Below are 14,009 nucleotides of genomic sequence, written 5' to 3'. Positions count from 1 at the left end.
GAACATGAGAAAGCAAGCTGCCAGGTCTAGGACTCAAACCGTGGTCAGCCATGTGGGATTTCCAGCGCCCTTTACCACCAGGCCACCTGCAGGCTCCCTCAGAGAGTTCTGTTTTTAATTTGCTATAGGGCATGTGCACTGACTAGAGAAAGAGAGACAGAGAGGGTGAGAAAGTTCCATTCCCACAGCAGGGTTGGCGACACTGCAGTCTGTTCTCCATTCTCCTCTTGGGATTTTGGGCATGCACACACATATGCCTGTGTTTTCAAGCCACTGGGTCTGGGATTCAAACCACTCAGTCAGCCACGTGGGATCCAACTGCCTTCGCCACCACACCACAGGCTGGCTCCCAGAGAGTTCTGAATGTTTTTACGATACTCTACTCTCTTCTTCAGGTATCCTGCACAGGGCAGAAGGTAAACTGTGCAGACAGAACATAAGGCAAATTCCAATTTAAGAAACTCCCGCTGAGTATTGCATGAGTCAGTTCCCTAGGCCTGCTGAGGCGCAGAGGAGACTGTGCCCTTCCAGAGGTGAGCAAAGGGACCCCAAAGGCTATTGTCCAAGGCCAGAGTACGTCAGATAGTGCAAGAGGTAAACAGACTTGGAAGGGGCTATAGGACCATCTAACTCAGACCATCTAATGTGATGAGTTTCCCATCTAACTCAGACCATCTAATGTGATGAGTTTGACTCATAAGTTTCCTTTGGCCTGTTTTGCATGTACTCACTAAAAAGATAAAGAGGGAAAATGAGAAGTCACTCCTGAGGGGATGGCGGTGCTGTAATCTCTTCTCCATTCTGCTCTCAGGATTTTGGGTACACATGCACTCACATAAGCCTGGCATGTTTTTCAGGCCACTAGATTGGAGACTCAAACTGCACAATCGGCCATGTGGGATCCAGTCACTTTAACCACCATGTTACCAGCTGACCTGCTCTTTTTAAAATTAGGGGATTTCACATAAAAATCTGGATTTCTGGATTCTCTTGAAATATTGGAAGATCAAATAGTACAGGGTCACATTACTGCAAGGTGACAATTGATGAATGGGAGGAACTGGTTTCCTTAGTTTAGGTAAGGCCTGTGTTCTCTAGCTTACCCTAGTTCCCACCATTCCCTATTGCCCTATAATGTTACATTCCTCAGAAAGTGTCTCACTTACATGGGGTTCTACACTTTACAGAAATGTGCTTTGCTTTACAGAAAGGCCTTTGCTTTACAAAAAAGAGTTTCTCTGTTTTATAGATACATCCTCTATTTTGTCAGAATCATTCATTTATAGACAGGTCATCCATTTTACAAAAGGGTCTTTATAGATCTCTCATCACTTTACAGAATGTCCTTCTACTTGGAAGAAGGCTTCTTTGTTTGCAGAAATGTCTTCCCTTTACAGAAAGGGCCTTTTTAATCAGAGACCTGCATCTTACAGAAAGTTTCTCCATTTTCAAGAGAGAACACTCTTTAGGAAGCTCCTTACTTGCCAAAAAGGCTCCCACTTGGCAATAGTGTCTTCACTCTCAGAAGGTGCCTCCATTTTTCTGCAGAAAACATAAGTTCAGAAGACTAGTTAACCTAGGGAAGGAACTTCCAAACCACCCACGGAGGTTCCAATACACAGCTTCTCGTGCACATTTCATGACAGAGCTTTGAACTTTCAGAGAGGACATTTGCCAGGCCAAACAAGGCCAGAGTGCAGTCTGGCCTTGAACAAAGATAAGGGGGGCAACTGGGCTGGCACTCACATTCAAGGGGCAGGTGGAAAGATAGGGAACAGTCATGGCTTTATCCCCTGCTTTTTTGCTCAATCCCAGGGACTCCTCTTCCCCTCAACAGAGCTGGCTTCCCAAAAGGGACTTTTCTTTTGCTGTTTTCTTTTTGGCCACTCCCTCTGTTTCCTTTCCCCACCCCACTCCACCTTCAAGAATTCCAGCGGTCCCTGTGGCCTACCTCTCAGCCAGGAAAGACAGAGATTTGGGAGCTGTAGGGATACATTCGCATGGGCTACCAGGAAGCCTGAGTACTCAGGTGGCTGTCACCCACCCTAGTATCACCCACCCTAGGGTATGTTGCTTGTTGTTCCTGACAACAAGCAGCACATACATATTCTCCCCATTTTGCAAATAGGAAAATCCAGAGCTGTGAAGCCACTTGTTCCAGATTAGCAGGAAATTAATGGTCAAAGTCTAGTCTCTTGGGCCCTAATAGCTGGGTCCTAATAATTGTCTTGAGATTAAGCCAATCTACAACTGGGGAGAGGGAGAGGGGGGTGCTACTAACCAGGGAAGGGTAAAGCTAATATTCCCAGAAAGAGGTGAGGGAGAAACAAGATCCAATTCCAGAGAGAATGGGCAAAAGGAGGAGTCCTAGTCCTCAAATTGATCTGAAGGTTTGACCTCCTCTGCCAGTAAACCCAGAAGCATGTGCTCAGGGCACCTGCCAAGCAGGAGCATGCAGCAAGCAGAAATGATTTTTGGAATGATTTTGCTATTTTAACAAGTTGTTATGGGAAAATTCAAAACTCAGCTGTACTTCTTGACTCTTACTGTACAACTTTGTATGGCTTGTATTTTGAGTAGGCTTTGAATAGGAAGCACAGGGCACCATTATCTTTTTGCTGCTCTGCTGCCTCTCATAGGCATCCTGCCCTTACCTGCAGAGCTTTCATGATGAGTGGAATTGGATTCTGTGTCCATCTCTGGTTTTTGTTTCTCATTATATTACCAGCTTTATGTTGGGTTATAGCCTGCAGCCTATGGGCTTATGTATGTGTGTGTGTACTTTCTTGTCTATAAAGGTGTTTTTCTGTTTTTTGTTTTTGTTTTTTTTTAATTGCCAGAAGGTACATGTGCTCATCAGAGAGAGAGAGAGAGAGAGAGAGAGAGAGAGAGAGAGAGGAAGTGGGGAGAAAGAGAAAGGGGGAGAGAAAGTACCCCCAATAGGGTGTAGTCATGCTGCAATCCTTTACCTCCATTTCTCTATCCCATCAGGATTTGGGCACACATGTACACATGCCTGGCATGTTTCTTTTTTGTTTGTTTTGTTTCATTCTTTATTCTTTTGTCTGGCATGTTTTTCAAGCCACCAGGGCTTGAATTTGAACCACTGTCTGCCATGTGAGATCTGGCTCCCTATGCACAGCACTTAACCACTGAGCTATGGGGCTGGCCCATGTTCTCAAGTTTAACCCACATTGTTCTGTATGTGTATACCTGGAGGCACTGAGATTTTTCCCTTCTTAGTATCATAGACTCCACCAAACTAGGAAGCTACTATTATTATCCTATTTTCCAAACAAGGAAACTGAGGCCCAGATAGATGGGGAGAGTTGCCTAGGGTATGCATCCTATTGGTGAAAAGAGATGTCCAACTGGCAGCGGTAGTTGTGTGTGCACATCTTGCTAAGCACATTGCACATGGACATGTAAATACCTCTGTAGTTCTTTTTAAGTCTTCAGGACTGCACACACTTGGTGTATGGCCAGGCACAAATTCACAAGGTGTTATAAGGTTAGGTGGTATGACTTTATTTCTGTGAGTGGGGATTCCCTGTGGCCTCTGCTCTAATGGGCATTGAGGACTCTGGTAAACCTAGTGGTGAAGGATATTGTCAGTTGTGTAGGAGTGCGTATGGGTATGGGTATGTGTGTGAAAGAGAATGTTGTGGATTATCAACCATAAGAAAACCAGAGGTGTGGAATGGCAGCAGATGGCATGGTGGTTAAGGTACTAGATTCCCACATGGCTGACCATAGTTCAATCCCTGAACCTAACGGCTCAAAAATCATGCCAGGCATATGTGTGTGCATACCCAAAATTTCAGGAGGAGAATGAAGGAGAAGGGATTATGGCGTGGTCATCCCCCCTGGGGGGGTGATTTCTCACTTTCCCTCTCTCTGTCTCTCTGTGGCAAGTGCATGCACTCTATGGCAAAACCTAAAAAGAAGAAGGAGGAGGAGGAGGGGAAGAAGAAGAAGAAAACCAGGGGGACAGCAGATGGCATGGAGGTTGAGGCAGCTGGATTCTACATGGCCAACTGCATGGTTCAAGTCCTGGACCCGCAGCTTGAAAAACACTCCAGGCATAAGTGTGTGCCCAAAAATCCCTAGAGGAGAATGGAGGAGAAGGGATTGGTGTGTGGCCATCCCCCTTGGGGTACATGTGCCCTATAACAAAAATTAATAAAAAAGAAAGAAAGAAAACCAGGCTAGAAGAGGCAAGTGTAGGACCTCATGGGGTGAAGATAAGATGGGGAAGTAGGAAGGACTATGGCTTCTAGGAAGAGGGAAGTGACCCTACCCTGAGAGCACCCCATAGGCAGAGATGAGATTTTCTCATCCCATGGCACAGAGTCTACTGGATTCAGAAATAACTGAAAGATCAAACTAAGCTGAGGGAAGCGAAAGAGTTCAGCAGTGTCATGAAGGGTTACAGAGGTCTAGCTGAGAAGTTCCTGTTTTCCCTTGGGCAATGAGGAGTTATGGAAGGTTCTTGTACAGGTAAGTGGCGTGAGCTGAGCTGGACTGTGAAAAGCTTCATCTGGCCACCTGGAGAGAGCAAGACCTGGGGTCAATGGAGCCTCTGAAGGAAAACAGGAGGAGACAGGGAAATGTAGGCAGAGAGATGGGGGTGGGTACTGAAATAGGAGAGAGAGAGAGATCCTGAACCTTTCCCCCTCAGTAGAACCTGGTTCGTGGCCAGTCCTAGACTTCTGAACTATAATAGAACCCCGTTGTCCATCTCTCTGTGGGCAGGGCTGGGGTGTCCCTCTCACTAGCCACACTGCAGTTTGTGACTTTGTTAAACACTGGAGTCTAGTCCTGCCCCTTCCAGTTCCCCTCTTTTCTAGCTTTCCTTTGGAGGGCAGGGTTAAGAAGGAAAACCAGGGCCAGCGGGTAATGTGGTGGTTAAGGCAGCTGGATTCCACATAGCTGACTATGTGGTTCAAGTCCTGGACCCAGTGGCTTGAGAAAACACACCAAGCATGTGCATATGTGTGTGTGTGTGTGTGTGTGTGTGTGTGTTCTCAAAACTCCGACAAGAGAATAGAGAAGGGATTGAGTGAGATGTGACATCCCTGGGGGGTACTTTCTCACTTTCCCTGTCTCTCTCTGGCAATTTCATATGCCCCATAGCATGCATGCATAAATAAACAAACTTTTATAAAAAGGAAGAAGAAAGGCCAGTCCAGGACCAGTCTGCCTGAAAGTCTGCCATTGACTTGCTATGTGACTGTGGGCAAGTTACTGCACCTCTCCCCGCCTTTGTCTCCTCACTAGAAACTGGGCTGATCATCTCTGCCCCACTCACTTAGGATTCCAGGATGCCCTGGAATTTGGGGATTTCATTTGGCCTCTTATTCTGCAGAACTGCCTGCAAGGAGACAGAAAGAAGGAGGTAGGCCTCTCCGTAGGCTCCCAGTAAAGTGGATAAGGAAGGATCAGAGGGTAAGCCAGTGCAGGGCCATGAAGAGTGGTATGGTCACTCCATTCCAAGTAGCAGCAGTGGAACAGAGGGAGAGAAGCCCCAGTCAGAGCCCCAACTGCCCTGCTACATGCTGAGTGGGGATGGGCTTGTCCCAGGAGGCCCACCTGCTTTGAGATCAGACCAAGGAGTTTCTTCCAAGCCCAAGGTGGCAGACAGGGGCATCTGGGACCCTGGCACCTATGTATGTATATTTGACAGGAAAAAGAGACCTCTACAAAGCAGGGTGCCTGGCTTCCTCACTGGTTCTCTGGCCCTGTGTATCAGCCGTTCTTTGTAGCTCTCAACTTTGGCTGTGTGTCTGCCTCTGCAACTGTGTCTTTGCCTATGCCATGCTCCAGGTGATTCATCCTTCTCAATCCCACACCCAGGGGGAAGGCAGAGTAGGACCAGGCCAGAACGTACAGCATAAGTAGCCCAGCTGAGCCAGAGAAACACCTCCCCGTCCTGGCCTGGCAGGGCCCCGTCTGCTCAGGAGGGAAAGGTAGTGAGGAAACTGGACCTCAAGCAAGGTACAGGGTGGGGAAGGGTTGCTTGGCCTGGAATTGGGACACCTTATTCCCTCAGGGCCAGGAAAGGACCCCAGTCTGTGTCCCGGAGGCCTACCAGGCTGGGCTGTTGCCAGGATAGGGTTAGGGGCCCGGGGAAGCTGCTGGAAACCTGCGGATTGGGCTGTTCCTTCCCTTCAGGACTGAGAGACCTAAAATCCTTTGTGACTCTTTCTGCCTGTTTGACCATATGTGGGAGGGTACAGCTGTGCGTGTCACAGCTGTATGTTCTTGCAACAGAAGCCGCATGTGACACTGTGACTATTTAGACCAGGAGAAGGTAAGTGTAGCATGTGTATATATCCCTGAGTCCATGGCTAAGACCCAGGGATACCATGGCCATATTTGTTTCATGTGTGTGACATTGTAAATTATGCCACATGGCTGAGATTGTGCATCTGTGTTTCTGAGTATATGGTGGTGGTGGTGGTGTGTGACTTTATGCTGTTTTATCATTGAGCGAGGTTGTGTCTCACATGGTGGAATTGACCCCAAATGGCTATAGTCATTGTGTGTGACCATGTTTGCAGGTTTGCAGAGGCACATTATGGTATATACGGCACTCTGTAGCCCTGCAACTGCGTAAATGACTCTATATATCTTGTGACTCAGTGGAACCATGTCTGAGGGGTGTATAACTGGATACATGATGGTATGTGGTTGGGAGATTATTTTGGGGGGCTGTGTGTGAAATGGTGGAATTGCCATTGTGTGACTGTGTGTCATTCTGGCTGTACATGAACACTGTCTGCAGGTGTATGTGATAATATGAGGTCATATGATCACAGGTGATTGTGACTGCAGGGCTTGTGACTATAACCAGAATTTCAGAAGAGTGATAGCATGTGCTTGGGCGTTCAAATATGTGTGGCCCCACAGTTGTGTGAAACTGTAAATAACACCATGTGTGTTTGTGACCAAATGGGCCCATTTGTGACAGGTTATTTATGAAAATGTGTGTGACACAGAGTAATAGATCTCTTGTGGCTATGAGAGGCCCTGTGTGGCTGTGACACAACATAACCAAGTCCATGTGCCCATGGCATCTCAGAGCTCCTGCCTATGACTTCTGCCACAAGATGGACATCCAGCTCCTCATCCTGGCATCCAAAGCTTTTTTCTCTCTTCCCTGGCCCCACCTGACTTCTCTATCTTCTGAGATAGCCCTACAACCCAGCTGGCACCACAGGAGTCCCACACTCCTTCCCTTTGAATGTGTCATCCCTGGGGGTCCCTCACTGCCTCCTTAGACCAATTTTTTTTTTTAAGAATCGTTTTTATTTAACCATTTATTATTTATTTATTTATTTAAATTTGACCAGAGAGGGACAGAGTGAGAGAGAGGGAAAGTGAGAAAGCAAGCTGCCAGGTCTGAGACTTGAACCACAGTTGGCCATGTGGGAGTCCAGTGCCCTTAGCCATCACGCCACCTGCCGGCCCCCCAAATCTTATAAATATAAATGTGACCATCATCTCCTATGGGGTGGGTTTAAGCAACTACAGCAAGAGAAGAGGGACAGTACAAAAATGCCACCATGGGGGGCCAGCAGTTAGCATAATGGCTATGTCGCTGAACTCACATGTAGCTGACTGAGTTTAAAACCTACTCTGGGCATGTGTGTGTGTGCCCAAGATCCTGAGAGGAGAATGGAGGGGAAGGGATTGCGGCGTGACCATCTCGCTTTCTATCTCTCTGTCTCTGTCTTTCTGGCGAGCACGCATGCCCTATAGCAAAAACCTCTCAAAAAAAAATGTCACCATGGGGCCAGCAGGTGGCATAGTGGTTATGGTACTAGACTCCCACGTGGCTGACTATGGTTCAAATCCCAGCCCTGGTGTCTTGAAAATCACACCAGGTATGTGCATGTGCATGCCCAAAATCCTGAGAGGAGAATGGAGAAGGATTGTACCCCTGGGGGTGATTTCTCACTTTCCCTCTCTCTGTCTCTCTCCAGCAAGTGCACACATCCCATGGCAAAAACCTTAAACAAACAAGCAAGCAAAGGTCTCCCCTTTTTCTGAATTTGCTTCTGTTTTCAAATCATTCCTATGACCTGAACTCTGGGTGCTCTGGGTGTGTGTCTAAGTGTGGTAGTGCATATGAGTGTATGTGAATATGGAAGGAAAAGACAGTAGTACAGATAGGTGAAAAGCTGGGGCTTTCTTTTTTTAATTTTCTTTTTTATTTTATTATTTTTTGAGAGGTTTTTGCTATAAGGCATATGCGCTTGCCAGAAAGACAGAGACAGAGAGACAGAAAGTGAGAAATCACCCCCCCCGGGGGGGATGGCCACACCACAATCCCTTCTCTTCCATTCTCCCCTCGGGATCTTGGGCATGCACACACACGCACCCAGCGTGAGTTTAAACCACTGGGTCTGTGACTCAAACTGCAGTTGACTACATGGAAGTCCAGTGACATAGCCATTATGCCAATTGCTGGTCCCACTTTCTTTTTTAATTTGCTATAGGGTATGTGTGCTTACCAGGAAGAGACAGAGAGAGAGAAAAAGAGAAGGAAGGTGAGAAAGCAACCCCCAGGGTGCAATTCCTTCTCCTCCATTCTCCTATCAGGATTGTGGGCATGCATGCACACATACCCAGTGTGTTTTTCAAGCGGCGGGGACTCAACCCATGCAGTCAGTCATGTGGGATCCAGCTGCCTTAACCACCAGGCCACTTGGCTGGGCCAAAAATCTGGGAGTTTAAGAAGCAAAATTTTTGCTCATTAAATACAATCTTGTCATTTTTTAAAAAAAGAATTATTTATTTTATTTATTTTTTATTATTATTTAATTTGACCAGAGAGACAGAGACAGAGAGAGGGAAAGTAAGAGAGCAAACCACCAGGTCCAAGACTTGAATCATGTTCAACCATGCGGGAGTCCAGCACCATAACCACCACGCCACCTGCTGGCCCCTACAATTTTGTCATTTTAAAACACACTTAGCTATGCAAAATTGTAGACAGGAAAGTCCAAGTATCCACAAGACCTTTAAAAAAAAGATGAAGAATGGTTTATCCTCAGCGTACATGACGTGGCTAGATAAAAAGGGCGTATAAATATATAAAGAAACTTTAGGGGGCTCACTCCTACCCCCAGCCTTGTTAAACGCCCTAGTAATAATGCCTCCTGATATATAGGGGTGGGGGTAAGTTATAAAATTTATGGAAAATATGTATTTGGTAAAAAGTATGCATGGATTTCAAAAAAATATTGCACCAAAATAAACTTGTACTTTAATCCCATTTTTCCACAAGCTTTTAAAAATTATTACTAGTTAGGGCATATATGCTCCCCAGAGAGAGAGAAAGCACTCCCCCCAATAGGGCATGGTCACACTGATGTCCTTTTTCCTCCATTTCTCCATTCTGTCAGGATTTTGGGTATGCACACACACACATACATGGCATGCTTTACAAGCCACAGGGGTTGGGATCTGAACCATGGTTGACTGTGTGGGATCTGGCTCCCAGTGTACAGAACTTAACCACTGTATAGGGACCGCCTTCCACAAACTTTTTTTTAATTGCCTGAGGGTGTGTGCACTTGCAAGAGCAAGAGAGAGAGAGAGCACCCTGCAATTGGGAATGGTCATGCCATAATCCCTTCTCCTCTTTCTCCATCCTGGGATTTGGGGGACACACATGCATCTGGCATGTCTTTCAAGCTGTCAGGGTTGGAATTCAACTGATGGTTGGCCACGTGGGATCTGGCTCCCTTAACCACGAGGCCATGGACCTCTCCAACATTTTTGTTTATTTCTAACATAAGTAGAAAGAGAGAGATAGGCAGTACCCCCAAAAAGTTGTTGATGCCATAATTCCCCCTCAGCTTCAACCAGCCCTAGATTATGGACACATGTGTACCCAGTGTACTCAGGGAGGTCTTGGACACAAACTGGGAATCTTCTCATGTGGGATAACCTCACACAGTGTCATGTTCTACCACTGCATCAACCATTCAATCTTCCACAAACTTTTGAAGTCCCCCTACACTTGGAATCATTGTACCAATCACTAGAAACTCTTATCTGTTGATGAAAACGGCCACCCCCACCCTGAGTCTGGCTCCTCATTTGAGGGCTGGGGTAGGAGTTTCCGAGAAAAGCAGTGTGGCCAGTAGGCACAGAGAAACCCAACACCCCATATGCCTGCTAAGACATGTAGCTCCCAGCCCCCTTTGAGGTAAAGTCAGTTGCTTCATACTCAGTTTCTCTCTTTCTGCAGGGCTGCACCAAGGAAACAGAATCCTGGTTAAAAGTTTGTCCCTTGACCCTGGCCAGAGCCTTGAGCCTCATCCAGAGGGCCCCCAGAGGCTTCGTTCAGACCCAGGCCCTCCCACTGAAACCCTTAACCAGCGTCCTTTACCACTAAAGCGAGCACCAGGCCCAAAGCCACAGGGTAAGTGGTTCCAGAAAGGATCAGAGAAATGGCCTAGGGGAGGGGATAGAGGAGGGGAGAAGTTAGCCATTGACAGAGTTGAGGGCTTGTAAGAAGGACAGGGAGACACCCTGGTCTTGCGGGCAGTGACACTTACAAAGTAGGCAGAAGACTGGCTTGGGGCTTATGTGCCTACACTGGGATCTTACCTTAGACTTCCTCTGTGCCTACCTCAGGCAAAGGTGCAGTTAGGGTCTATGGAGGGGATATGGCCTGGCCATAACAGTCACTTCCAAACCCAGCTCATTAGAGTCTCCCCTCTCTCTCCCTACCATCTGTCTCTCCAGTCCCCCCAAAACCTAGCTACCTGCAGATGCCCCGGATGGTCCCCTCACCTGAACCCATCCCCCCTCCACCATCACGCCCACTGCCTGCAGACCCCCGAGTAGCCAAGGGCCTGGTCCCCAGGGCAGAGGCCAGCCCTAGTTCTGCAGCAGTATCCTCATTGATTGAGAAGTTTGAAAGGTGAGTCTGGTCCCTCAGGGACCCTGTTGGGGAAGGGTGGGCCTGGGGCAGGAAGGGATATTCATAAGTGAGGCCTCTCTGTCAAGCTCATCTCCTGCCTCCGTGTGTGTCCACTGCCCACCTCAGAGAGCCTGTGATTGTTTCCTCGGATAGGCCAGCCCCTGGCCCCAACACAGGTTCCCCAGAGCCAGCCATGTTGCCACAGCCACCCCCGCACCCACCAGTGCCCCAGCTCCCCGAGAGTGAGGCATCCCGCTGCCTGTTCCTGCTGGCTCCTGGGCCCCGAGACGGCGAGAAGGTGCCCAACCGGGACAGCGGCATTGACAGCATCAGCTCGCCGTCCAACAGTGAGGAGACCTGCTTCGTCAGTGACGACGGGCCCCCCAGCCACAGTCTCTGCCCTGGGCCTCCTGCCCTGGCCAGTGTGCCTGTTGCTTTGGCTGACCCCCACCGGCCCAGCTCCCAGGAGGTTGACAGTGATCTGGAGGAGGAGGACGAGGAGGAGGAAGAGAAGGACAGAGACATCCCAGTGCCCCTGGTGGAGAGACAGGAGTCTGTGGAGGTACTAACCCATATTTACTGAGAGGCAGGACTGTGGGGAGAAACCAGGAACCTGGATTTTATTCTTGGTTCTTCCCTGGCTTGGTATTTCTCTAAATAAGGCATTATTTTTGTTTTGGATGTTTAGTTTCTCTGATCTCCTGGTTCTAAAAACCAGTAGCAAGCCCCTGCCCCTCCGTGCAGTTACTGTGACTACCAAAATGACTACGTACAGTTCCAAATGTCCACTAGAAAGGTTGCTTTACCTTTATCAGCAAACTATTAGCTAGACCTCAGGTTTTCCATCTCAAAGATGAACATCCTGGTTGAAAAGAAAAAGTCAGGAACTCCTGACAGGGTCCTATCATATTGTGATCCCTTATCCCCCAACCCTCTAGCTAATCAGGCTCTTGGGCACATGCCCCCAGAGTGTTGCAGGTCGACTCAGGATCCAAACCCACAGTTGGCTATATGGCCTTCAGCACTGCAGACTAGTACACCGCTGCCTGCACCACCATGGCTTGGCCAGATTGGGGGAATCTTTAAAAGCTTGTTCCAATTGGAAAATCCCATGACTCAGTATCTTTATGATATTTGACAAGTCTCTTTCCTCTCTACTCCCCTACAAGCCTCAGTTGCCTTATATATAAAGTAGAAAGTCTCTCACATCCAGAGAGACTTCTCAACAGTTGAAGGGGCACAAGAGCTAGTGCCTCACAGGGACCTGAGAACTGTGAGGACCCCTTCCTGTGCCCTACAGCCTAATGGTTCTTCAAAAAGTACCTTCTTGAGATAGGGCTCAGCCAGGATCAAGCTCAAGTATTGGAGGTTGAGGCCAGGGACTTCTGGGATGGCAGGTACTCAGCAAATATGAGGGACCTTCAAAAAGATTATGGAAAAATTTAATTATGAGTTTATTTTGGTGTAAAAATTATGAAATTCATGCATAGTTTTTGCCTAATATGTATTTTTCATAAGCTTTTTGAATATGTCATATGTCTTAATAAATAGGAAACTGAGTCAATAGGCAATGAGGTTATATATTTTTATATTTTTGTGTTTTTCTCAGGTACTCAGCAAGCCTTTGCTGTCAGTGAATTGAGTGGGTGAATAAATAAGCAACATTTATAGACTACTTCATCTGAATTCTGCTATGTTTTATTTATATTAAGTCATTTAATTGTCTCCATTACAAATGGACTTAGGTCCTATTCTTAACCTGTATTTATAGATGAGTCTTACATATAGAACAGTTAAACAGCTTATGTAAGCTAGTAAATGGCAGAGCTAGGATTTGAATCCAGGAAGTCTAACATCTTAGAACACATGCTTAATTACTACACGATGCTGCATGAATGGAGAGAACAGATGAATGGGTGAGTGAGTGCCTAAGTGAGGGAGTACATGTCATCAAAATTGAGAGGTGGGCTTTACAATAGACTAGGGAATCAGGGATGAAGTTGAGGGGCTTATGGGTCTAGAAATGGGGGTCAGAGGGTTATCTGAGGGTGGCTTTAGGCTTAGAATAATATATAAACTATATTAAAAATTCTGGGGATTTGGGTGAGGGTTAGGATAGAGGCTGATAGATTAAGAGTCACCTCTTCTCCTTTCCAGCTGACTGTGCAACAGAAAGTGTTCCACATTGCCAATGAGCTCCTACAAACTGAGAAGGCCTATGTTTCCAGGCTCCATCTCCTGGATCAGGTGAATAGTCTCTCAGGGGCCTGGGGGCCCTAAGACCTGGAAGGTGGGTTCCAAGGAGGAAGTGATAGGGCTTGAATATAGACATGTGCCCCAACACGGGGGCCAGAATCTCTGACCCTGAAGCTAACTTGTTCCTGAAGCCAACTCTGATTATAATCCTAAACTTAGTCCTTATACCAGCCTTCACTCCTAACCCTGGGCAGATAGACTAACCCTGACTGTGACCCTGACATTAACATTGACTGACCTGAATTCTGAATTTACCCCTGGCTGTGAGCCTCATTCTAATCCTGACCCTATTCCTAACCCCAAAAGCACCAGATTCTCTAATGGTAGGAAATTTTTTGTCTTCTTAATTCCCACTCTATCCCAGCCCCAAGGATAGTGCCTGTAACATAGTAGGTACTCAAAAATATTAATTAAATAAATGGATCTAATTCAAACTTTCTCTCTGACCCTAACTCTAAGTCTGAACTTGACCACATCCTGACTTCTCGTTGTTCCAATGTCTAACTCAAGGTACTAATCTTGACAACCTGAAATCCAACCCCATATATAACCCCAACTCCATTCCTTCTCTCCTTTGTCTCAAGACTAATACTGATCCCAAAGCTCCACAAAATTCCCACAAACTGCCCTCACTTGCAAAGTGTCCCTTCCCCAGGCCCTGCTGGGCTGAGTGCACTTACCCTGCCCCACAGGTATTCTGTGCCCGGCTGCTGGAAGAAGCTCGGAACCGCAGTTCCTTCCCAGCTGACGTTGTCCACGGCATCTTCTCTAACATCTGCTCCATCTATTGCTTCCACCAGCAATTCCTGCT

At 47.1% G+C, this 14,009-nt stretch overlaps 1 protein-coding gene across 1 annotated transcript in view; it reads left to right on the top strand.

Annotated features, from left to right (window-relative positions):
• FGD1 (FYVE, RhoGEF and PH domain containing 1) overlaps nucleotides 1-14,009 on the top strand; it is a gene marked incomplete at its 5' end in the record, with an annotated part of 60,273 nt that overhangs the window by 11,807 nt on the left and 34,457 nt on the right. The window contains 5 exon segments of the mRNA XM_014585703.2: nucleotides 10,265-10,438; nucleotides 10,765-10,942; nucleotides 11,096-11,504; nucleotides 13,100-13,189; nucleotides 13,891-14,009. Coding sequence (XP_014441189.1) covers nucleotides 10,265-10,438; nucleotides 10,765-10,942; nucleotides 11,096-11,504; nucleotides 13,100-13,189; nucleotides 13,891-14,009 — 970 coding nt within the window.

This window comes from Tupaia chinensis, unplaced genomic scaffold (genome assembly GCF_000334495.1).
Source record: "Tupaia chinensis unplaced genomic scaffold, TupChi_1.0 Scaffold000083_1, whole genome shotgun sequence".
NCBI classification, from domain to species: domain Eukaryota; kingdom Metazoa; phylum Chordata; class Mammalia; order Scandentia; family Tupaiidae; genus Tupaia; species Tupaia belangeri.
Note: the sequence above shows the minus strand (reverse complement) of the source record. Positions and strands in the feature narration are given on the sequence as shown.